The sequence below is a fragment of the Neoarius graeffei genome, chromosome 19, assembly GCF_027579695.1.
Source record: "Neoarius graeffei isolate fNeoGra1 chromosome 19, fNeoGra1.pri, whole genome shotgun sequence".
Lineage (NCBI taxonomy): Eukaryota > Metazoa > Chordata > Actinopteri > Siluriformes > Ariidae > Neoarius > Neoarius graeffei.
The window spans coordinates 13,892,341-13,916,815 of record NC_083587.1 but is presented as its reverse complement, the minus strand read 5'-3'; the positions used below and the strand labels follow the sequence as shown (position 1 = coordinate 13,916,815).

The 24,475-nt window shown below is 43.7% G+C and overlaps 1 protein-coding gene across 1 annotated transcript; it reads left to right on the top strand.

Moving 5' to 3' along the window:
- Window positions 1–387: 387 nt before the first annotated feature.
- LOC132867839 (eotaxin-like) lies at window positions 388–4,744 on the top strand. Its single transcript, XM_060900814.1, has 4 exons — window positions 388–556; window positions 2,503–2,605; window positions 3,820–3,897; window positions 4,005–4,744. The coding sequence occupies exons 1-4, from the start codon at window positions 415–417 to the stop codon at window positions 4,051–4,053; spliced, it is 372 nt and encodes a 123-aa protein (XP_060756797.1). The 5' UTR covers window positions 388–414; the 3' UTR covers window positions 4,054–4,744.
- The last annotated feature ends 19,731 nt before the right edge of the window (window positions 4,745–24,475 follow it).

Genomic DNA, 24,475 nt, shown 5'->3' with positions numbered 1-24,475 from the left:
ATTTGTCATGTGGTGACAGATGAGAATGAATTTGATTCTGAACCTTGGAAGGCATTTGTGTTTAGTGTATAAGGAACTTTATATTCTCTGATTCTGTGTATATATTTATTTACACACACACACACACACACACACACACACACACACACACACACACACACACACACAGACACACACACACACAGTATGCACAACATCAAAGTGTTGATTTCAGGTCATGTTCAAGTGTTAACGTACTTTTTGCCAACATGCTACACATACTTGAATCTGAGAGATGTGTTTACAGAAGGAGGAATGCGGAAACATTAATCCAGCAGCTGAATGCACAATTCCACAGGTGGGTGAAAATGACCTTCAACCTCCAGATGGGAAAGTCCCAGGGCGTAAGGTTTAAAAAGAGGCGTTTTGAGAGACATGCACCGTCAGTCTGCTCAGAGAGAGAGAGAAAGAGAGAGAGAAAAAGAGAGAGAGAAAATCATGACTGTGTTTAAGATTTCCACTGGAACGTTTGTGTTCATCCTCATCCTCAGCATCTTCATCGTGGACACAGAACCAGGTGAGATTTTAAAGATCTGTGTTCATGCTGAAATCATTTTGGCCAGAGAGGAAAAAGTTGAAGAAAATAACTGATTTTTAAAAAATATGACACTAAAATGTGGTTTTATTTCTTGTGAAATTTTGTCGATCTTTTATTTACAATCACATGATCAGATAAACGTGTGTTTTGAATTTTGCAGCTGCAATCCTGCATCAATAACAACATGTGGATCACTGAATATCAAACAGAACATACGGGGCTTAAAGCAAAATACCTGATTTAATTTAATTTGAGTGAGATAGAATTTGTTAATCTTCATGAAGGGCTCAGGAGGACATGAGATCCCTTACAAAAAAAGAAGTGTGCTTCTAGTATACTTCTTTTAAACTAAAAATAAGAGAGTATGCTTTCAGTTTACTTTTTATTTACTTACCAGAGATATACTTAATAAAGTTATACATAAGTATACTTGGCTTATACTGAAAAGTATATAGAAAAGTCTAAGTATATTAAGCTTATACTTAAACTTTTGCTCAAGATGTACTTAACAAAAGCATAATAAAGTATTAAAATATTTTTGCTTTATGATTAAGTGTATTTGCTCTGTAGTTGTGCTTCAGCATTGTTGACTTTTAGGTATGTCTGTGTATAAGGTGGTTTTTTTATTTTATTTCTCCTTCGTGGGATAATTAAATTATTTATAAATAAATAAATAAAATTTATTTATTTATTTTTTAGAGCTTGGATGTTAATTTCAGTTGTCATTGCCATGTTTTTATACTTTGGCATTTAATACAATGTTGCTTTAAATTTTGATTTTTAAAGAAAATGAGTATGTTCTTAATCCTGAGTATCTGTTGTTATTTTGTGAATTCTTACCTTTATAACTTCATTGTAACTTAAGGTACAAAACACTTAAGTTGTCTCCTGGTAGTGTGCATGAGGTAAGGGTTCGGGCTAGAAAACTAATAGTATACCTAGAAGGGTAATTGCAGTATATTTCAAAACTAAGAAGTGGACTAGATGTATATAACCAATCACTAATAGTATTTTCTTTCCAATATGCTATAAAGTATACTTTTATAAACTAAAAAGGGGACTAGAAGTATAAAACAAGTAAACTCATAGTATATTTCCAGTATACTATGACATATGCTTTTGTAAACTAAAAAGTGGACTGGGCGGCACGGTGGTGTAGTGGTTAGCGCTGTCGCCTCACAGCAAGAAGGTCCTGGGTTCAAGCCCCAGGGCCGGCGAGGGCCTTTCTGTGCGGAGTTTGCATGTTCTCCCCGTGTCCGCGTGGGTTTCCTCCGGGTGCTCCGGTTTCCCCCACAGTCCAAAGACATGCAGGTTAGGTTAACTGGTGACTCTAAATTGACCATAGGTGTGAATGTGAGTGTGAATGGTTGTCTGTGTCTATGTGTCGGCCCTGTGATGACCTGGCGACTTGTCCAGGGTGTACCCCGCCTTTCGCCCGTGGTCAGCTGGGATGGGCTCCAGCTTGCCTGCGACCCTGTAGAAGGATAAAGCGGCTAGAGATAATGAGATGAGATGAGAAAAAGTGGACTACAAGTATCGAACTAGTAAACTATTAGTATATAAGTTTACTTGTGGTATATTTGCAATACAAAATAAAAAATACTAGTTGTATACTCAAAGTTTACTTATCTTAGACTTAAAGTATACTTTTTATAAACAAAAAGTGGGCCAATTTAGTCCCAAGAAGTATTAGATTAGTTTACTTACAACTATACTGTAAGTACATTGATATCAGTATACTTGGTACACAAAAGTATACTTAAGGAAATATACTTTAACTTTACTTAAGTATACTTAATAAAATGAGCTTGAATTACACTTCTTTTTGATAAGGGATATCACAACTAGTCAACTATGTCACATGATAATGCTCTGATATAATGTCATTAGTTACAGAAATCTCATCTTCTCATCTCGTCTCGTAGCGCGGTGCTGTTTGTCTTACGTGCGGAGACCTGTTCGCTGCAGCCGGCTGAAAGGCTTCTCCATCCAGGAAATCACCAGAAACTGTGACATCAGAGCCATAATGTGAGTCTTGACCCTAGACTGAGTGCTTTTCTAATACATAGCTATGACTATGACAGTTTTATTACAATATCACAGTTACCATGGTTACCATGAAATGCTGGTGTTATGGTTCCCTTGGTTACCAAAAGTACCATAGGAAATCATGGCATTTCCATCATTACTATGGATACCAAAGCCCATTGTAAAAATGTAGTAGTACCATAGTTACCATAGGTACTATGAAATACACTAGTAAAATCATGGTACTACAGTGGTTACCATGAAGCACTATAGTAAATCCATGGTCGTTCCATAGTTACTTAAGCCACGAGGTGCCTTAGTAACGTCTCATCTCATCTCATTATCTCTAGCCGCTTTATCCTTCTACAGGGTCGCAGGCAAGCTGGAGCCTATCCCAGCTGACTATGGGCGAAAGGCGGGGTACACCCTGGACAAGTCGCCAGGTCATCACAGGGCTGACACATAGACACAGACAATCATTCACACTCACATTCACACCTACGGTCAATTTAGAGTCACCAGTTAACCTAACCTGCATGTCTTTGGACTGTGGGGGAAACCGGAGCACCTGGAGGAAACCCACGCGGACACGGGGAGAACATGCAAACTCCACACAGAAAGGCCCTCGCCGGCCCCGGGGCTCGAACCCAGGACCTTCTTGCTGTGAGGCGACAGCGCTAACCACTACACCACCGTGCCGCCCCCTTAGTAATGTCATAGTACCTATATATTATTGTAGTAATGAGAATACCTTGGTAATATCATAGTTACCATCGATACAAAATACCACTTTAAAATTGGAGTAGTGCCATATTACCATGGTTACTATATACAGTAAAACCCCTGTAGTGCCATGGTTACCATGGTTACTATGAAGTGCTGTAGTAAACCAATAGCAATGTCATAGTTACCACTGATACAAGTACCATAGTAAACCTGTAGTAGTGCCATAGTTACCATGGTTACCATGAAACACCACATTAAAAGAATGGTAGTACGACAGTTACCAGTTATCCTAATAACACTGTGGTAGTACGATAGTTGCCATGGTTACCTTGAAGCACCATTGTAACTCTATGGGAGTACCATAGTTACTAAGAGCATGTGGTAATGTCATGGTTACCATGAAGCACCACAGTAAAACTATGGTAGGACTGTAACCAATATTGTGATGTAATTCATTTAACCCACACACTTTTCTGTATTTTCTGCAGATTCGAGACCTGGAACAGGAAATTCATCTGCGCTGATCTGAAGGAGCGATGGACTCAAGACAGGATCACGTGCTTACGGTGAGAAACACAGTTTTATCAGCCATGTGAAAGCAATGCAGCTTTTTAAAGCTATCATACGCACAGGAACGATATTTTAAATAAATAAAATCTGTTTTTATTTATAGGAAGACGGCTGCAGTTCTGGCGAATTCTCAGCCAGTGAACTTAGGATGAGCTCCAGTTCAGAGCATTAAATTTAGCCACCGAATTAAGATGAGAACCAAATGAAGTCTTTATTTTCCTTTCATTAGAACATCTTAAAAGTTGTGCTTTTCTATTTCCACTAGAATTTTGGCTCCTTGTGGGAGCCGCAGTCTCATGTTCACATATTGTGCACTTTGGTACTCAGAGGATGCTGAGGGAGTTTCTAATATATCCATATTATGGTTTTTTATATAAATATATATTTTTTAAATTACAAATATGAAAGCTCAACAATATTGTATTTATTAAGGTAGTTTGTCTTGGAGAAATGCACTTCTTCCTTCTGTATTAAAAAAAATAAAGTGTGGAAGTTTTTAATAAAAACAAGCATCAGTTATCATGAAATGTATAAATGCACATTATATACAATTTTTGTTTTAAAAAAGAAAGAAAAAGATGCATAACATAATAAGTCTACTGTTGTCCTAATTCATATTACTACAACCCCGATTCCAAAAAAGTTGGGACAAAGTACAAATTGTAAATAAAAACGGAATGCAATAATTTACAAATCTCAAAAACTGATATTGTATTCACAATAGAACATAGACAGCATATCAAATGTCGAAAGTGAAACATTTTGAAATTTCATGCCAAATATTGGCTCATTTGAAATTTCATGACAGCAACACATCTCAAAAAAGTTGGGACAGGGGCAATAAGAGGCTGGAAAAGTTAAAGGTACAAAAAAGGAACAGCTGGAGGACCAAATTGCAACTCATTAGGTCAATTGGCAATAGGTCATTAACATGACTGGGTATAAAAAGAGCATCTTGGAGTGGCGGCGGCTCTCAGAAGTAAAGATGGGAAGAGGATCACCAATCCATCCTAATTCTGGAGCAATATCAGAAAGGAGTTCGACAGTGTAAAATTGTTTGAACATATCATCATCTACAGTGCATAATATCATCAAAAGATTCAGAGAATCTGGAAGAATCTCTGTGTGTAAGGGTCAAGGCTGGAAAACCATACTGGGTGCCCATGATCTTCGGGCCCTTAGACGGCACTGCATCACATACAGGCATGCTTCTGTATTGGAAATCACAAAATGGGCTCAGGAATATTTCCAGAGAACATTATCTGTGAACACAATTCACCATGCTATCCACCGTTGCCAGCTAAAACTCTATAGTTCAAAGAAGAAGCTGTATCTAAACACGATCCAGAAGCGCAGACGTCTTCTCTGGGCCAAGGCTCATTTAAAATGGACTGTGGCAAAGTGGAAAACTGTTCTGTGGTCAGACGAATCAAAATTTGAAGTTCTTTATGGAAATCAGGGACGCCGTGTCATTCGGATTAAAGAGGAGAAGGACGACCCAAGTTGTTATCGGCACTCAGTTCAGAAGCCTGCATCTCTGATGGTATGGGGTTCCATTAGTGCGTGTGGCATGGGCAACTTTCACATCTGGAAAGACACCACCAATGCTGAAAGGTATATCCAGGTTCTAGAGCAACATATGCTCCCATCCAGACGACGTCTCTTTCAGGGAAGACCTTGCATTTTCCAACATGACAATGCCAAACCACATACTGCATCAATTACAGCATCATGGCTGTGTAGAAGAAGGGTCCGGGTACTGAACTGGCCAGCCTGCAGTCCAGATCCATAGAAAACATTTGGCGCATCATAAAACGGAAGATACGACAAAAAAGACCTAAGACAGTTGAGCAACTAGAATCCTACATTAGACAAGAATGGGTTAACATTCCTATCCCTAAACTTGAGCAACTTGTCTCCTCAGTCCCCAGACGTTTACAGTAAAGAGAAAAGGGGATGTCTCACAGTGGTAAACATGGCCTTGTCCCAGCTTTTTTGAGATGTGTTGTTGTCATGAAATTTAAAAATCACCTAATTTTTCTCTTTAAATGATACATTTTCTCAGTTTAAACATTTGATATGTCATCTATGTTCTATTCTGAATAAAATATGGAATTTTGAAACTTCCACGTCATTGCATTCCGTTTTTATTTACAATTTGTACTTTGTCCCAACTTTTTTGGAATCAGGGTTGTAATATAAATATATTAACATAAAATATATTATTTATTTACATTGTATTGATTATATTAAATACATTCACATTTAACTCAGTTATTAGTTTTTGTTTCATTATTGGTAATTGATATTAAATTGAGGGCGGCACGGTGGTGTAGTGGTTAGTGCTTGTCGCCTCACAGCAAGAAGGTTCTGGGTTCGAGCCCTGTGGCTGGCGAGGGCCTTTCTGTGCAGAGTTTGCATGTTCTCCCCGTGTCCGCGTGGGTTTCCTCCGGGTGCTCCGGTCTCCCCCACAGTCCAAAGACATGCAGGTTAGGTTAACTGGTGACTCTAAATTGACCGTAGGTGTGAATGTGAGTGTGAATGGTTGTCTGTGTCTATGTGTCAGCCCTGTGATGACCTGGCAAGTTGTCCAGGGTGTACCCCGTCTTTCGCCCGTAGTCAGCTGGGATAGGCTCCAGCTTGCCTGCGACCCTGTAGAACAGGATAAAGCGGCTAGAGATCATGAGATGAGATGTTGCCATTTAATGCATCATACCAGAGTTAGCCTCAGGCTAATTTACATCTGCAGTCCCAGGCAAGACATAAAAACAACAATACATAAAAACATACAAAATAAATATCCAGACCTCCTACCTCACCCAAATAGCAAACTCCACTCATACAGTAAACAAATTACTCACATGAGAGTCCAAACCCCCTACACCCCAAACTCGCACACAGGCACACACACACATACACACACGCAGACACCCGCATCTAACATAAACACATTCTGTCAGCATCATGACTCAGTGATTACAGTTTTGACTGTTTTTTAGGAAACATTTCAGTTGTGATTTGAAGCTCCTGATGGAGAGACAGTTCTTTAAATCCCCTGATAGTGCATTCCACTGTGTAGTGGCTTTAAAAGAGAAAGAAGATTGTCCAAAAGTTGTGCAATAAAAAGGTATGTTACAGTCATGGACAGAGGCTATTCTGGAGGATCGTATGGAACTAGCAGGACGATAACAGACAAACTCCAATAGACAAGCTGGGGCCAGACCATGTAGGATCTTGTACACTAGACACAAGCTTGAAAAAAGTCTAAAATTTTCAAAACTTAATAAATGATGTTTCTCTAGAATATTGCAGTGGTGGTGCTGAAGTGATTTTTTATCAAGAATTTTTATAGCTTGTTTATATAGTGATTGTAGCGGTCTAATGGTAGATTCATTGGCCTGCCCCCAACAGGTGATACAATATGAAATGTGTGAAAAAATTAGAGCATGCATAAATGTTTTGGCTACATCCATAGGAAGCGACGATCTTATATGTCTAAAATTTGCCAAATTATATTTGTTTTTGTCATTTTTTAAATATGCTTTTTGAAGTTGAGATTAGAGTCCAGTGTAACACCAAGATATTTGAATTCGGTAACTATGTCAATGGATTCATGTCTAATTTTAATGTTGGCAGTTGGAGTCTGCCCCTTAGTTTTACAGAAGACCATGCCCTTTTACTCTGATGTTCAGAGTAAGACAGGACTGCTCAAGCCACTCAACCACACCTTGCATAGCATCGGTTAATTTCTCCGCTGCTACCAAAGCATTTTTACCATGTACATACAAGACTGTGTCATCTGCATACAGTTGTACATCAACTCCTTTACAGTGCTGTGGATATTGCATATTGTTTAGACCAGGGTTGCAGGTATTTAGGTGTGTTGTTAGTTGCTCAATGACTACCTTCTCTGCAACCTTTGAGAGTACTGGTAGTAAACTTATCGGCCTATAATTATTTGGTTCATAGCAATCTCCAGACTTGAAAATGGGTGTAATTACTGCATGCTTCCAGCTATCAGGAAAGCGACTTTGTGTTATTGAGAGATTGATTAAATGTGTGATTGGGAGTGTTAGAGTGTTCAGATGTTTCTTAATGAGTATGCTATCCATATGAAAAGCATCTTTACTTTTAGAACTTTTTAAGGAACCAATAATCTTTTTAATACGTGCTTCATCAATGACGTTCAAACTAAAGCCCTGGTCATTTTCAGTGTGTAGGCCTACTATAGGCTTAATGTCATTTTTCTTAAAACAATTGCCTAACTCATAGACAGACTCAACAAAAATGAATTAAGAATGTTTGCAATGGAAATATTATCTTTTATTATCTTGCCCTGAGATTTGAGTTGCATATCTTCTGTGCAGAGGTGGAAAGTAACGAATTACATTACTCACGTTACTGTACTTGAGTAGCTTTTTTGTGTACTTATACTTTTTCAAGTAATTTTTAAAGAGTGTACTTTTACTTTTACTTAAGTATGTTTTCTTTTAAGTAGTGTACTTCGGTACATTTTACATCACAACCGTTACTGAGTAAAAAAAATAAATAAAAAATTAAAAAAAAGGCTAAAATGGAGAAGGGGAAATGCGTTCTGGAAATGAATCACGGGAAGGACAGTTGTCGCGCGTGCGAGTCTCACACAGACGATGGCAGACATGCACTGGCGCTTTAAGGGGGGGGCTTCGGGGGGCTCAAGCCCCTGGGCCACAGCCAATCAGGGGCCTTGTAATATTAATAAAATAATAAACTGTTGGAATCGTGGGCCTACATTAATGTACGGATAGAAATAAGGTTAGAAATAAATGAGCGCACAGTAGCCTGCTGTAAGAGACATGGTGGATGTGGTTCGTGAAACAAACACCCACAACTGTACCAGAATAAAATGTAACAAAATGTAACGTCACGCACGAAAGCGCGCCAAAGACTGCAGACTGCAGAGACACAAATTTAGAGGCTTTGAAAGATGAAGCGTTCACATGTTAGCGGGGCGCATAAAAGGAAAAAAAGAGAGAGATGCAGGTAATGATAGAATCGTTGCCTAAAGTCACAGACTTTTTTTTAAGGTAAGGATCACCAATCTGTTCAGAATATCAGCTACTTATCAGTTATCAGCCTACCAGCAGCTAGGCTATGTGCAGCTAGGCTAGATATGCTATGATCTGTCCAACAGTAAAATAAATCAGTTGTGATTTGAATACGTGTCGTGTGATTTGAGTTATAATCCTGTTAGTATAATAGCATATTTCGATGGGGATAATAAAATGTCTAAAATGGCATCTACTGAAGAAATTGATGAAAAGATTGTAGCCTATAATTGTCACAGTTCGGGCAGCAGACAGAGTAAGCATACTGAGGGGAATAGCAATACAAAGCTAGCGCATATCCACATTTCTCGCTAGCTGTGTTGGGTGTATTGTTAACCCGTGTGGATTTAAGTGAAATACTTGAGAAGTTCTGTGGTCAAGACAACGTTTTAAGGTAAGGACACTTGATTATTAATGTTTGCCCGCCGTGGCTTGTTGTTGACAAAAGGCCCACATGATTTTGCCTTATGCAGCTACTGCTAGTGTCATGCTTTGAACTAGGTTAAGCTCATTTGCGCTAAAGGATGGGTTTATTGAAGGACTTTGATGTAGCTAGTTTCTTTTTTAAAAATCGTATGCTCAAAACAGTATGCCCGTGTTCATCATGTTTAACTTTTTTCTTGATGGAGTGCGTGAAATATTGTTGAGTGGTATTTCGATGCAGTCATGTCAAAAAGGCAGTTGAATGCACGGTCTTATTCAAGGAGAAGGAAGACTTGCATGATGCTTGAACATAGATCGGTAAAATAGACCCTAGTAGGACTTGGTTTCGTGTATTTCTTTCTGTAGAGTTATGAGTTTGGCCGCTTTCCATGGTGTTTACGTTTCATGTGGCCGCCGAGCCAAGTACCTTCATCATCATCATCATGATGTTCCCCTGTCAAAAGTTAAACTCTCTAGGGGTGCTTCTGCTGTAGCAGTTGCAGCAGTTGCTCAAAGTTTGATTTGTCCATCATCATACGTCTTATCTGTTGGGTGTCTATGCCCAGCAGATTTTCCTATTTCGTCCATTTGTAACCATTTTTGTCAAACAGGAGCTGCTTTTGCACTTGGTTATTGCCCATCCGGCAAACGTGAGCAATATATTTTAGTTGTTGTACGTAGCAGGATAGTTTTATATCCTGGGTTCCTGTCAGTTTCCGGAGGTCAGCATTGGACATCTTGTAGCTCCAGTCTATATCTTCATTTGTAGTGTTCTTTTGGTCAGGGGCATTCTTTTGTTTATATTCACCTTTAATCATTTTCCTTAGGAAGCCGTGCCACACTACCTCAATTTTGTGAATTTCACTGGATGATAGTTGCCATGCCTGTGTGCTGTACAGGAGGCGAGATCGAACGCATGCCACTAGGAACTTTATACGGGTTTTTAGTAGTATTCGGTGGTCAATTAGAACGTGTTTCAGTTCATTCTATTTCATGAATGCAGCACTTATCCTAGCATGCAGGAAGTGTGAGGATTCATCACAGTTGCTGACATTATAACCAAGATATTTAAAGGTGCGGACGTTTTTAATATTAGTGCCACCAAGGGAAATGATACTTGGTTTACATTTGATATCCTCATTGACGTTAAAAGCCATTGTTTCTGTTTTGACATATGATATTTGTAAACCAAAGCGGGTGTAGGTCTTATCATACAACTGAAGAATATTCTGAAGCTCCTCGATGGATCCAGCGAGTATGGCCTGATCATCTGCGTATAGAATCTCTGTTATGCAACCCTCTCCTGATGCTCGTGCTTTCGTACGCATTTCTCTTGTGGATACCTCATTTGGAATGCAATATCTGAACTTGAAGCCTGTATCTGGGTACAGTTTTGATATCTCATGCTGTGCAATCCTGACAACAAAGTCCATATAGATATTAAAAACTGATGGCGATTCTAGGGCACCTTGTCTTGCAGTGAATGTTTGTTTTCATGCCACCGAGCTATTTTTATGTATTTTATTTTTTAAAAGGAATTGTCTGTAGGTGTGTGTGTTTTATGTTTACAACACATAGGTCTACATTAGCGCACGCGCGCTTGTGTGGTTATCTCTGGCCATGCCCCTGCATGAAAGTTACGCAGTATCACTGTCCTGTCCATGGTAATAATCAGAACCAGCTCTGTAATGATAATGCGCGCATTCTTCTCTCCCTCTGTGGACGGATGTGTTGAGCGATGTGAGCGTGGGCCTTGCGCAGCTACGCTGAGCCAAACGTAACCTATCGTAGGCTTCTAGGCTAATTACGCGCTTACACTGTAAATGCTTGACACGTATTGCAAATAAAATAAGAGTGTTTTCCTGGCCAACGGTAAGGGTAGGGTTGACAGGTAGCCTATGAGGGGCCTAGCCCCTGGGCCACGGGTGTTGATAAAGCGCCCCTGCGGACATGGAGGAGACCGAGGAACCTGTGGTGGATGACCCTGCAGAAAACGCAATTTCTTCCAGTAATGAAGTGCACCCCTGGCCCTACATACGTGATCACTTCAGCTTCGTAGAGAAAAGGGGTGACAGTTTCATTATGCAATGCAGATTATGTGTGCCCAAGAAGACAACCATTGCGGCATACAAAAATTCGACGTCTAATCTGCGCAAGCATGTTGAGGTAAGTATTGTCATTGGCATCATAATCGCGGGGGCAGATAGAGGGTGGGACGGGTGGGATTCGTCCCACCCAGATTTAAATTCACCTCGTTCAGTCCCCCCCACTTATAGGGAGGAAAAAAATGTCTATGCTGTCTTTCTTTGCATAAGGCAAACCTCACGGAAAAATCAAAAGACTAATTACCATTCGGTTTAGTGAGGTGCACAGCAGTACATACATAGTTGCAACAACTCACATAAAACAAAACAAAGACTGATATTCAGTTGGTTGAGCTGCGCAGACTGCACAGGTTACGAGCTCGAGCTTGGTTGCTATGGTTACCCACAACAAGTTTGACAGGCATATCGGGGTTGGGGTTGGTTTGCTGGCAGCTTTGTCCCCCCCAGTTTTTTGTCCCCCCAGTTCAAAAAACGTATCTGCGCCCCTGATCATAATGTTTCCTTTCCATAGTAAAACCGACAATAGGCTGGTTATATTCCAAAAATAGTGGATGGCATTGCTAATGTTGAAGTAGCAACCTGTTGGTACTGTAACATAACGGTAACTAGTCTGTTATTCGGTTGGCTAATCATGCAAGCAAGTTAGCTCGCCAACCTGACGTGATCAGTCCTCTTACCATTCTACATCCAACAGGCCAGAAAGGAATACTAAGCAAAACAAATAATGTTTGAATTGAATTGTTCAATAACACACAGTGCACACAGGCAAGCTACAAGATTTCGGTGCAACATTTCACTTTCATATTTCGTGTACAATGGTTTTTGTGTGGTCAGGGCGATGTACTGTAAACGACATGACTATGTATTGACCTTTTTTGTTTGTCTCAGTTTTAATGCAGCATTATCCTAAGCATTAAATTTGATACACTTCCTTTAAATAAAACATCTGGGTTGAGATGTACATATATCCTTGTTTCCTCTTCTTTTTCATTTTTGCACAACACAATGGAGGCAGAAAACACCCATTGTTAAAAGTAACGTTTTACTTTTACTCAAAGTACATTTTAAATGATCTACTTTTTACTTTTACTTGTAGATTTTTTTGTCTGGTAACTTTACTTGTACTTAAGTAAAATTTCATCAGAGTAACAGTACTTGTACTTGAGTATAATATTTTAGTACTCTTTCCACCTCTGCTTCTGTGTGATGTCCTTCTCGCCCTATGAGGTTATTGATATTTTTCCAAATTTCTTTACTATTTCCTTTAGCCTCATTTATTACCTGAATATAAAAACGTGACTTTGCTAATCTCATTTCATTAACCACTTTATTCCTCAAACCTTTATAAATTAAAATATCTGTATCTCTTAGATTTAATGGATTTTTTAAGGCTAGATCGCTATGCTTCATCATTTGCCACAAGGTATCACTAAACCAGGGGAGGGTTACTCTCTTTCTCCATTTTCTCTTGGACTCCACAGTAAACTTCTCTCTAACAGATTTCAATATTGCTGTAAACAAGTCACAGCCAAGATCCAAGTCCTCTGTGGACAGAACATTCTCCCAGTCCAGGCTGTTTATCTCACTCTCATATGCAAGTTGTTTAGTTTTAGGTATGTGCACCATGATTTCTGAGTGATGTGGTGTGTTCTGAAATCTATTTTTAGTTAATTTTCTTGCTACTAATGTTAGATTGTGATCAGACAGCCCAGTGAGGAGATTGTAACTTTTTGTTATCCTCTCTGGTTTATTGGAGAAGACAAGATCCAACATTGTGCTTGAGTTTTTTTTTTTTTTATCCTTGTTGGTCCTTTAATCAATTGCTGCAGGTTGTATTTATCTGTAATCGCTTTTAGTTTTTTCCTTTTCCCTTTGTCTTCCCAGTTTAGATTAAAATCACCCATGAGAATAATCTCTTTGTTTTGATTACATTGTTTTAGCATATTAGCAAGGTCATTATAAAAAGAATCACTTGCTGATGGTGGTCTATAAAATGCAATTAAAATGAATGACATTTGTTGACATAATACAACTTTTATAGCAACATGCTCTAAAGTATCTGCTGCATCGAACATAATATATCCACATTTAATGCCATCTTTGACATAGATCATAACACACACACACCCCTCTCCCCCCAACTCGGTCTCGTCAGAAACACTGATATCCGGGTACAGAGAAAACATTGACAGGGGTTGATTGTTGTAACCATGTCTCAGACAAACATATATAGTCCAAGTTTGAGTTTGATAAAAAGTGTGTCACGGAACAGACAGGAGAGGAGATCAAATGCGCTCAAACCACAGTTTATTAATAATAGGGGAAAGGGGAGTTGGAAGAATGTGTGTGGGTGAAGTCCAATGGCAGGAGAACTGAGAGGCAGTGATGGCGATGTCTGAGGTCTCCCATCCAAGTACTGACCAGGCCCGACCCTGCTTAGCAGCAGAGATGAGACGGGACCAGGCGTAGTCAGAGAGGTGTGGCTGTAGGGCTGAGTGAGCTGGAGATCAGTCAAAGGTACAGGAGTGGCAGGCAAGAGGCAGAGTCGACAGAACAGAAGGCAGATCAGGTTACCGGGGCTGGAGAGCAGACAGAGTCAGACAGAACAGGAAATCTTCAGGAGTCAGAGTAGTAGGAACACAGAGCAGGTTATCAGGCTGAGAGTTGCAGACGATCTCACACAGGGGCTAGGGAGAACTGCAGCTTAAATACACACAGGGGGAGAGCAGGTGATCGGCAACAGCCAATGGCAGTCACTGAAAGATAATAAGAGGAAATGAGTGTGGGTGTGGCCGGTAATGCTGAGTGGAGATGTTACCTGAAGAGAGAAGCCCACAGGTAGGACCATGACAGAACCCCCCCCCTTAAGGGACGGCTCCAGAAGTCCCTAGCCACAGATCACCAAAGACGGGCGGGAGGAGGGGGAATACCGGTGGAGGGTTAGAACTCCTCAGACCGGTCAGTGTCCATAGCCTCCACACCCTCTTCACCGTCAGAAGAATCGTCATCCAAGGACCCCTGCCCAGGATTCGGTTTGGTGTCAGGCTCAGGCGCTGGAGCAGAGGCAGGGTCCAGAAGTGGATCCGCGCGGTGAGAACCCCTACGTTGGCCCCGTCGGATGGAGGGCTGGTCGGGGTGTAGCCAATGGAAGTCGGCGATGAGGGCCGGATCCAGAATCCTTCCAGCGGGAACCCACATCCTCTCCTCAGGGCCATAGCCCTCCCAATCCACCAGGTATTGGAGGCCCCTGCCCCTGCGTCATGACTTCAGCAGTCACCGGATGGAGTAGACCGGGCCACCGTCGATGAGACGAGGAGGAGGAGGAAGAGCAGCTAGGACCAGCGGGCTCTCATGCACTGGCTTGATCTTAGAGACGTGGAAGGTGGGGTGCACTCTCATGGACTTGGGCAGTCGAAGCCGGACAGCAGACTGGCTGATTATCCTCTGGATAGGGAATGGTCCGACGAACCGAGGTGCTAGCTTACGAGACTCCACCTGGAGGGGCAGGTCCTTGACAGATAGCCACACCTTCTGGCCCACCCGGTAGGTGGGCGCAGGCATCCTCCGCCGGTTGGCGCCAGTAGAGTAGCTGGTGACTGACCTGAGGAGTGCAGCGCGGGCTTGAGACCAGGTGCAGCGGCATCGGCGTGCATAGGTGAGGGCAGCCGGGCAGGTGACCTCTCCCTCCTGGCTGGGGAATAGGGGTGGTTGGTAGCCATACACGCAGTGGAATGGGGACAGCCTGGTGGCTGAGCTGGTGAGGGAGTTGTGGGAGTATTCCACCCACAGCAGGTGCTCGCACCAGGCCCTAGGGTTGCATGACGCCATGCACCGAAGTGCCTTCTCCAACTCCTGGTTCGTCCGTTCTGACTGGCTGTTGGACTGGGGTCGGAATCCGGAGGTGAGGCTGGCGGTGGCCCCAAGTAGGTGACAGAACTCCTTCCAAAAAGAAGAGGCGAATTGTGCCCCCCGGTCCGAAACGATGTCCTTGGGCAGCCCATGGATGCGAAAGACATGTTGCAAGACGATCTGGGCAGTCTCCTTGGCTGACGGTAGTTTAGGGAGGGGAACAAAGTGAGCCATTTCGCTAAAGCGGTCCACGATGGTGAGTATGACCGTCATCCCGTTAGAAGGGGGTAGACCCATAACAAAATCCAGGGAGATGTGGGACCAGGGTCGCATTGGCACGGGCAGAGGCTGGAGAAAACCGGCAGGAGGCCAGCTGGAGGACTTATTTTGGTTACAGGTAGGGCAGGCTCGGACGAAGTCTCGCACATCCCTGCCCATAGTAGGCCACCAGAACCGTTGGGTGAGCAGGTGGTAGGTGCGAGTGGAACCAGGGTGGCAGGCTAGACGGGAGTCGTGTCCCCATTGTATAACCTGGGATCACAGGTCTTCAGGAACGAAGAGGCGACTTGCAGGGCATGCACTGGGGCTGGGTTGGTCATGGAGGGCTTCCCGCACTCGTTCTTCGATGTCCCAGGTCAGCGCAGCAACGATACAGGGGTCAGGCAGGATGGGAGCCGTGTCCTTGGAGGGGGCATCACCCTTCTGGAACTGGCGGGAGAGCGCGTCAGGCTTGGTGTTGCGAGATCCAGGCTGGTACGAAAGGGTGAAATTGAATCGAGTGAAAAAGAGAGCCCAGCGGGCCTGTCTGGGGTTGAGTCATTTGGCGGTGCGGATGTATTCAAGATTCTTATGGTCTGTCCAGACCAGGAATGGGACTACGCATCCCTCCAGCCAGTGGCGCCATTCCTCCAGGGTGAGCTTGACTGCCAGCAGTTCCCGATTGCCTATGTCGTAATTGCGTTTGGCCGGCAACAGCCGGCGGGAGAAGAATGCACAAGGGTGGAGCTTGTTGTCATCCGCAGACCTCTATGAGAGCACTGCCCCAACTCCCACATCCGAGGTGTCCATCTCAACGATGAATTGCCGCTCCTCATCAGGCAGCCGGAGGACGGGAACAGTGGTGAACCGAGCCTTGAGGGTGGCAAAGGCTTCGTTGGCGGCCGAAGTCCAGGTGAAGGACTGTTTGGTGCTGGTCAAGGCGGTGAGGGGTGACGCTATGGTGCTGTAATTACGAATGAATTTCCTGTAGAAATTTGCGAAGCCCAGGAACTGCTGAAGCTGCTTCCTGCTCTCTGGTACTGGCCATGAAGTAACTGCAGAGACTTTGGCAGGATCCATCTGGATGCTCCCTTCTGCCACGATGTACCCCAGGAACCCCACAGACTTGGTGTGAAACTCACACTTCTCTGCCTTGACGAAGAGGGAGTTTTCCAGGAGACGACGGAGCACTTGCAGGACATGCTGGGTGTGTTCGGACAGGGTTTTAGAGAAGATCAGGATGTCGTCGAGGTAAACGAACACGAACTTGTTCAACATATCTTGCAGGACATCATTCACCAGAGCCTGGAATACCGCTGGCGCGTTGGTAAGGCCAAACGGCATCACCCGGTATTCATAGTGACCGGTGGGGGTGTTGAACGCGGTCTTCCACTCATCTCCCTCCCTTATCTGAACCAGGTGGTAGGCATTCTGGAGATCGAGTTTGGTGAAGACCGTGGCTCCCTGGAGCAGCTCGAAGGCGGAGGTAAGCAGTGGGAGAGGGTATCGGTTCTTGACGGTGATGTCGTTGAGACCCCTGTAATCGATGCAGGGGCGCAGGGATCCATCCTTCTTTTCCACGAAGAAGAACCCAGCGCCGGCGGGAGAAGAGGATGGACAGATAAGGCCGGCAGCCAGAGAGTCACTGATGTAGGTCTCCATAGCCTTCTGTTCCGGGGCGGACAGAGAGTAGAGACGACCCTTGGGTGGTGCAGTGCCTGGGAGGAGATTAATGGCGCAGTCGTAGGGCCGGTGAGGAGGCAAGGAAGTGGCCTTGGTTTTACTGAATACCTCCCGAAGGCTGTGATAACACGCTGGGACATTAGTGAGGTCGGGGGCAGAGCTGGCAGGTGGAGTATGGGTGTTTAGGATGGCGGCTCGTAAGCAGGTCCGATGGCAGTCCTTGCCCCATTCTCTTATCTCTCCAGTGGCCCAGTCGAGGTGAGGACTGTGCTGGCGGAGCCATGGATAGCCCAGGATGAGAGGTTGGCCGGGGGAATGGAGCAGGTGAAATTGGATGGTTTCGTGGTGGTTGCCTGACAGAGTCATCGGAACAGGGGCAGTGAGGCGGGTGACGGTGCCAAGGAGATGGCCGTCCAGCGCCCTGGCTGGAACGGGAGAGGATAGGTGTTGGCTTCGCAGGCCCAACTGGCGCGCAAGCTCAGTGTCCATGATGTTAGCCTCAGCGCCAGAGTCAACCAGGGCGGCCAGGGTGTGGGTGGAATCCGACAGACGAAGGCAAACTTGGAGCATAGGTTTTCTTGGAGCAGTGACTTCTGGTTGGACTGGTTGGCGCATGCTCATTGCGGCGACACGGTCAGGTGTACGTCTTGTTTGTAGTATGTCTGCTCGTTTTGTTTGACTTAGTTTGTGTTTTAAACCATGTGAATTGAGTATAACATTCACATTATTTCAAGATGAGGCGAAACATTGAAGTGTTTTTAAACTGTGTGAATTGAGTATAAACATTCACATTATTTCAAGATGAGGCGAAACATTGAAGTGTTTCTTCTTTTAGTTTTAATATTGTGCTTCCTGGACTACATGGTACTGGCGACGGTGCTGGCGACTGGGCTTTCAGAGAGTGTTCAACTTAAAATCACCTACAGTCGAGAGGCCTTGCTAAACATCAGAGAAGCGGTTCCCTCTCTTTCCCAAGATGAATTTATTGGATTACCGACACCATCTTCTCCAGGCAACAAACCAAGGCGAAAACGTGGGTGGAAAGGGGGAGTGCGAGCTCGACTTAAAAGGAGGCCATTCAGGCCACCTTTGCCAACCATTATGTTTGGGAATGTACAAAGCATTCGTAATAAAACCGACGAACTTCGTGCCTGTGCGCAACACCTGGCTGACTACCGGCAATCATGCCTGATTTGTTTATCAGAAACCTGGCTGACTGAGTCGGATCCCGATTCATCTGTTGAACTTGAAGGCTTCACGCTGTTGAGGGCAGACCGTGACTCAAACTCTGGGAAGACAAAAGGTGGAGGAGTGTGCGTGTTCATTAATAACAGGTATTGCAACCCAGCGCACATCACCGTGAAACATAAACTTTGTACTAAAGATATTGAACTGCTATCGGTAAGTCTAAGACCTTACTATATGCCCCGTGAAATACATCAGATTTGCCTTTTTATTGTTTACATTGCACCTTCGGCGGACATTAAGGAAGCTGGCAACATTATACATGAACTAGTGACATTGACTGAAGCAAAAGCGCCCGACGCTGCAAAACTGATACTTGGGGATTTTAATCTTTGTTGTCTGGCGGAGATTCTACCCGCTTACCATCAATACGTGTCATGCCCCACACGGGAGGGGGCGTGCCTAGACCTATGTTATGGCAACCTGGAGAAAGCCTACTACGCGACGGCCCTGCCGGGACTCGGAAAGTCGGACCACAACATGATCCGTCTAACACCAATGTATCAACCTCTGTTGCGCAGAGAGAAAATAAAGAAAAAAGAGGTAAAGTGTTGGACCACTGATGCATGTAATATTTTAAGAGACTGTCTAGACTGCACTGATTGGGAACTTCTGATTGATGCTTCGTCGGACATTAATGATGCCGCGCTGGCAGTTTCGGGATACATTCACTTTTGTGAGGACATTATTGTGCCAAAAAAGATCGTGAAATTTTATCCAAATAATAAACCATGGATTACTCCTGAACTTAAAGAACTATTAAACCATAAAAAGAGGCTGTTCAAATCTGGAGGCTCAAAGGAGGACATTAGATCGGTACAGAAAAATATTAAAAAGAAAATACTGGACTGCAAGACTGCTTATAAGAACAAGATTCAGTCATTTTTCAACCATGACGCTAGAAAGGCTTGGCAGGGATTACAAATTATGACTGGATATAAACCTAAAATGCAGAACTTGACTGTTTTAGATGACAATGCTTTTTCAGATGATTTAAACACTTTTTATTGTAGGTTTGACAATGTCGACTACTCAACTCAGCAGGAACTGGCAATGGATGCTGTCAGAACTATGCAATTTCGTGACATACAAATCAGCACTGAGGAGGTTAAAGAACTGTTTTTACGTGTTAATATTAATAAGTCCCAAGGTCCAGATGGTATTAGCTGTAAGTTGCTGCGTACATGTGCCCATTCTCTTGCTTTTCCTTTTCAAATGCTGTTTCAGAAGTCAGTAGAAACAGGATTAATCCCTGCGCAGTGGAAACAGTCTCTGATTGTACCGGTACCTAAGAATAACAGGCCCAAAGAGATGAATGATCTGAGACCTGTTGCATTAACCTCAGTGCCCATGAAACGCTTGGAGAAAATTATATTGAAACATCTGCTTAGTGAGGTAGCACCATCTTTGGACCCTTTCCAGTTTGCATACCAGCCAAGGCGGGGGGTGAAGGATGCACTGCTGACTATGACTAATAGCATATTTAAACATCTAGAGGAGGCTTACAGCTTTGTTAAGATTGTTTTCATTGACTTCAGCAGTGCATTCAACACCATCCAACCCCACCTACTAGTAGACAAACTGATCAAGTTAGGTGTTAACCCAAGGTTCTCACATGGATTAACAACTTTCTGTTAAACCGGACTCAGCAGGTCAGATTTAATCAGGCTATCTCAACAGCTAAGGTCATTAATACTGGGGCTCCCCAGGGATGTGTGTTGTCCCCCATACTCTATACACTTTACACCATCGAGTGTCGTGCTCTTGAGACTACACACTCCTACTTTAAGTATGCAGATGACACTGCCCTGGTGGGGTTCTTAAAAACAGGGGAGGCATCAATGGCCAGCTTTGAAGAGGAAGTAGAGAGCTTTATAAAATGGTGTTCTGACAATTTTCTTAATGTTAATGCAAGCAAAACAAAATAAATGGTTATCGATTTCAGACGTATTACAGAAGTAGTACCAAATACAGTCGTCAATAATACAGTGATAGACAGAGTTAACATCTACAAATATTCGGGGGTTGAGATTGATGATCAGTTGAGGTTTGACAAATGTGCCGCTGTCAAAGTAAAGAAACTTCAGCAAAGAATGTTTTTTTTTAAGGAAACTATGTAGTTTTAATGTTGACACCTGCATTTTAGAGTTATTTTATAAGTCTGTACTTCAGAGTGTCTTGTCCTTTGGCCTGGTCTGTGTCTTTGGTAGTATGCGGAAACAAGATCAGGATAAATTGCAACGTATTATTAAAACAGCTAGTAGGATAATTGGATGCAATCTAACATCAGCTGCTCAGCTGTTTCAAGATATAATACGACATAAGGCTGAAAGTATTATTGGAGATACTACCCACCCTTTACATGATAGATTTCAGTTAAGTAAATGTGGTAAGGGGAGATTACTACAAAGAAAAATAAGAACAACTAGGTTCAGCAGGTCATTTGTCCCCTCTGCAATTAGAATTGTTAATGAAGGCCACAGTTCCTTGCAGAGGACTTGATACTGTGATTTGGTGTGTGTGTGCGCGTGTGTGTGTATGTGTGGTATGTAGGGGAATAGAATTAGAGGGGGGTATTTATCTATCTTTTTATTTTTCATTTATTTATCTGTTCTTAAGTTTTGTCGACTTTGTCTTACGTCTTGTCTGTACATGTAAGCACCTTGACCACTTGAATTTCCCTTCTGGGATAATAAAGTTTACTTTGACTGACTTTTTTTTTGGCTGGTGGAGGATTGGAGGATCATTGAACCCAACCGGGCCCCTCCTATGTCTGGTGAGCTCTGGCTTCTCCGTGCGGTGATGACTGGCTGAGTCCGGCGGGCCCTCTCTCGTCGACGGGTCTGGACCCGGTGGTCAATGCGGACGGCCTCGTCGAGTGTCGACGGTTGCTCGTACGAGACCAATTCGTCCTTCATGTAGTCGGCCAGGCTGTGCAGAAAGGCGTCCACCAACGCCTGCATGTTCCACTTGCTGCACCGGGCCAAGGTCCGGAAATCGATCGAGTAGTCAGCCACTGTACGTCTGCCTTGGCAAATACTTATCAGTCCTCCGGATGCCTCTACTGATGATGAGCCCGGGTCAAAGACCTTAATCATCCCCGCAGCAAACAGGGAGAAGGAGGCACACGCTGGTGTCCAGCGTTCATACTCAGCAGTCCCCCACAGGTGGGCGCGGCCAGTCAGATGAGTGATGACGAAGGCCACCTTCACTGCCTCCGACGCGAAGGTTCTGGGCTGTAGGTCGAAGATCAACCGGCAGCCAGTCAGGAAAGCACGGACTTGGGAGGGGTCACTGTCAAAGTGCTCCGGACTGCTGACCTTGGGTTCCGGGGCATCGAGTGCAGCAGGAGCCCCTCCCGGAGGCCCAGGGGGTGCTAGGGCAGTGAGCAGCTGGAGCGCTTGGTCCAGTTGTTGTTGCTGGAGCTGATGGCCATGCTGGATCAGGGCTGTAACGTCGGCTGACATCCCCTTCGGTGCGCTGCAGCCGGTCAAGGGCAGAGGGTTCGGGCGCTGACTCCATGCTGGTCAGATCGTTCTGTCACAGAACAGACAGGAGAGGAGATCAAATGCGCTCAAACCAGTTTATTAATAATAGGGGAAAGGGGAGTTGGAAGAATGTGTGTGGGTGAAGTCCAGTGGCAGGAGAACTGAGATGGCTGGTGGTGACGTCTGAGGTCTCCCATCCAAGTACTGACCAGGCCCGACCCTGCTTAGCTTCAGAGATGAGACGGGACCAGGCATAGTCAGAGAGGTGTGGCTGTAGGGCTGAGCGAGCTGGAGATCAGGCAAAGGTACAGGAGGGGCAGGCAAGAGGCAGAGTCAACAGAACAGAAGGCAGATCAGGTTACCAGGGCTGGAGAGCAGACAGAGTCAGACAGAACAGGAAATCTTCAGGAGTCAGAGTAGTAGGAACACAGAGCAGGTTATCAGGCTGAGAGTTGCAGACGATCTCACACAGGGGCTAGGGAGAACTGCAGCTTAAATACACACAGGGGGAGAGCAGGTGATCAGCAACAGCCAATGACAGTCACTGAAAGATAATAAGAGGAAGTGAGTGCGGGTGTGGCCAGTAATGCTGAGTGGAGATGTTACCTGAAGAGAGACGCCCACAGGTAGGACCATGACAAAGTGAGTCAATTGGTCAGTCTTGGAAACAACACTTCTGGCGTTTAAGTGTCCACCAAAAAGCCCTTTGGGTTTCAACTTTGGGTCCCATATGACCTTTGCGTGATTAACAGTCTGGAATAAGTAAGTAGCTCGCTGCTTTATCACTGTAGGATTCCTATAGGTCCGTATGATTGTAGTTTTAAAGTCTTTGGCGTCGTTTTCACGGGACACTCCAAAAGAGTTTCTGAACAAGTCACAGTTATCAATGGTAGTTGAAACCGCGCTGTGTGCATCGGGTATAATTGTTCCATAATCACTCACCTCCGAGGAAGATGTTACCTTTGGATCTGAAGATAGCTCAGTATGAGCGATTTTTAGAGAAACCTCCGGAATAACTGGTCCTGGATTAAGATGAACATCACCAGACAGCAGTAGTATCATTAGGATAAAGCCATGAGTTCCTTGAGACGGAGAGGTAAGTCTCTGCTGTTTGGTGGTATGTTTATCTCGGCCTGCCGCGGCCTGCCCATGACCCAGCACAGAAGAGTATACTGTGTAGAGGCCCATCGGGTTGTAATGTGGGCTTATGGCGTCAATATCCAGTGTGTAAGGGCCGCGGTTTAAAGCAGCCCAGTTCAACCGACACTTCCCCACATTCCCGAGGTTTAGATATCCGATATGTGTCAGTCCATACAGGTAAGTCCGCAGGGGTAATGTGATAATGATTAGCAGCAGTAGAGTGAAAAGTGCGCTGTGTATTACTTGCGAGAGTGCGCGTCTACACCGTTTAAAATAACTAGTTAAAATTGTTGTAGTAGCTGACAAGCGTGTTTTACCAAACAAAAAGCGGTCTTCTTGATGTGATAAGAAGTGCGATGTGATAAGCTTGCCTGTGACCCTGTAGGACAGGATAAGCGGCTACAGATAACGGATGGTATTAAATTTAAGCCTTTCATTTTATATTCCAAATGTCCACCATGTGGTGAGACTGACAGGACAATAGGAAACCTTGAACTCTGCTTTACTTTTAAAGGGCTGATGACACGAACATGACTCAATGCAATTTCTTAAATAAACTATACAACATGGCAAACATGTTAGATTTCTGTTATAATTACATGAAAAGAAGCTGTTGTTATGCGAATATCCAACTTTTAATTGCACAGCGCAAGAAAACTGGGTCCGTGGCTCGCGGCCATGCTGTGACATCAGCGGAAGAACACGCTGCGGTTCACTGGCTGTTCTACTCAATGGAAATGGAGCATGAAAACACCGGTGAACTCTCTAGTGCTAGCTCTTCCTCTGAACAAAAGAACAACCAAATACTGATACTTTAAGCAGTGATCATGATGGCATGATTTTATCTGATTTTAAATAAATGAGATTGATAATAATGTGAATGTTCACAACTAGTACATACAAACTCTGCAGCTTCTGATTCAGCAGCTGCGTCATACTCTGCAAAAACATCAGCAAGAACCTACAATATAAATGGAAATGCAATACACTAAGCTCAAATGACTTTTGGAAAGTATAATTTCTAAATTTTTTCTACATATTCTTGAAGTCGGTCATCGGGGTACTTGCTACCGTTCCCTAACAACGCATGGCAAAGGGTAAAGTGTAGTGTTGCTACGAGTACTTGCTAAAACCTCCGGTGGAAGATCCTCGATGTGCTGATAAGACATACAGTTCTATATAACACACAAGTGTCACGATAATCACAAAACAGATGCAAATTGTTAAAATACCTAATTTTTAAGCAATCATGTATTGATCTCTTCCGAATAGAATCTATGATAGCCTACCCTCTTT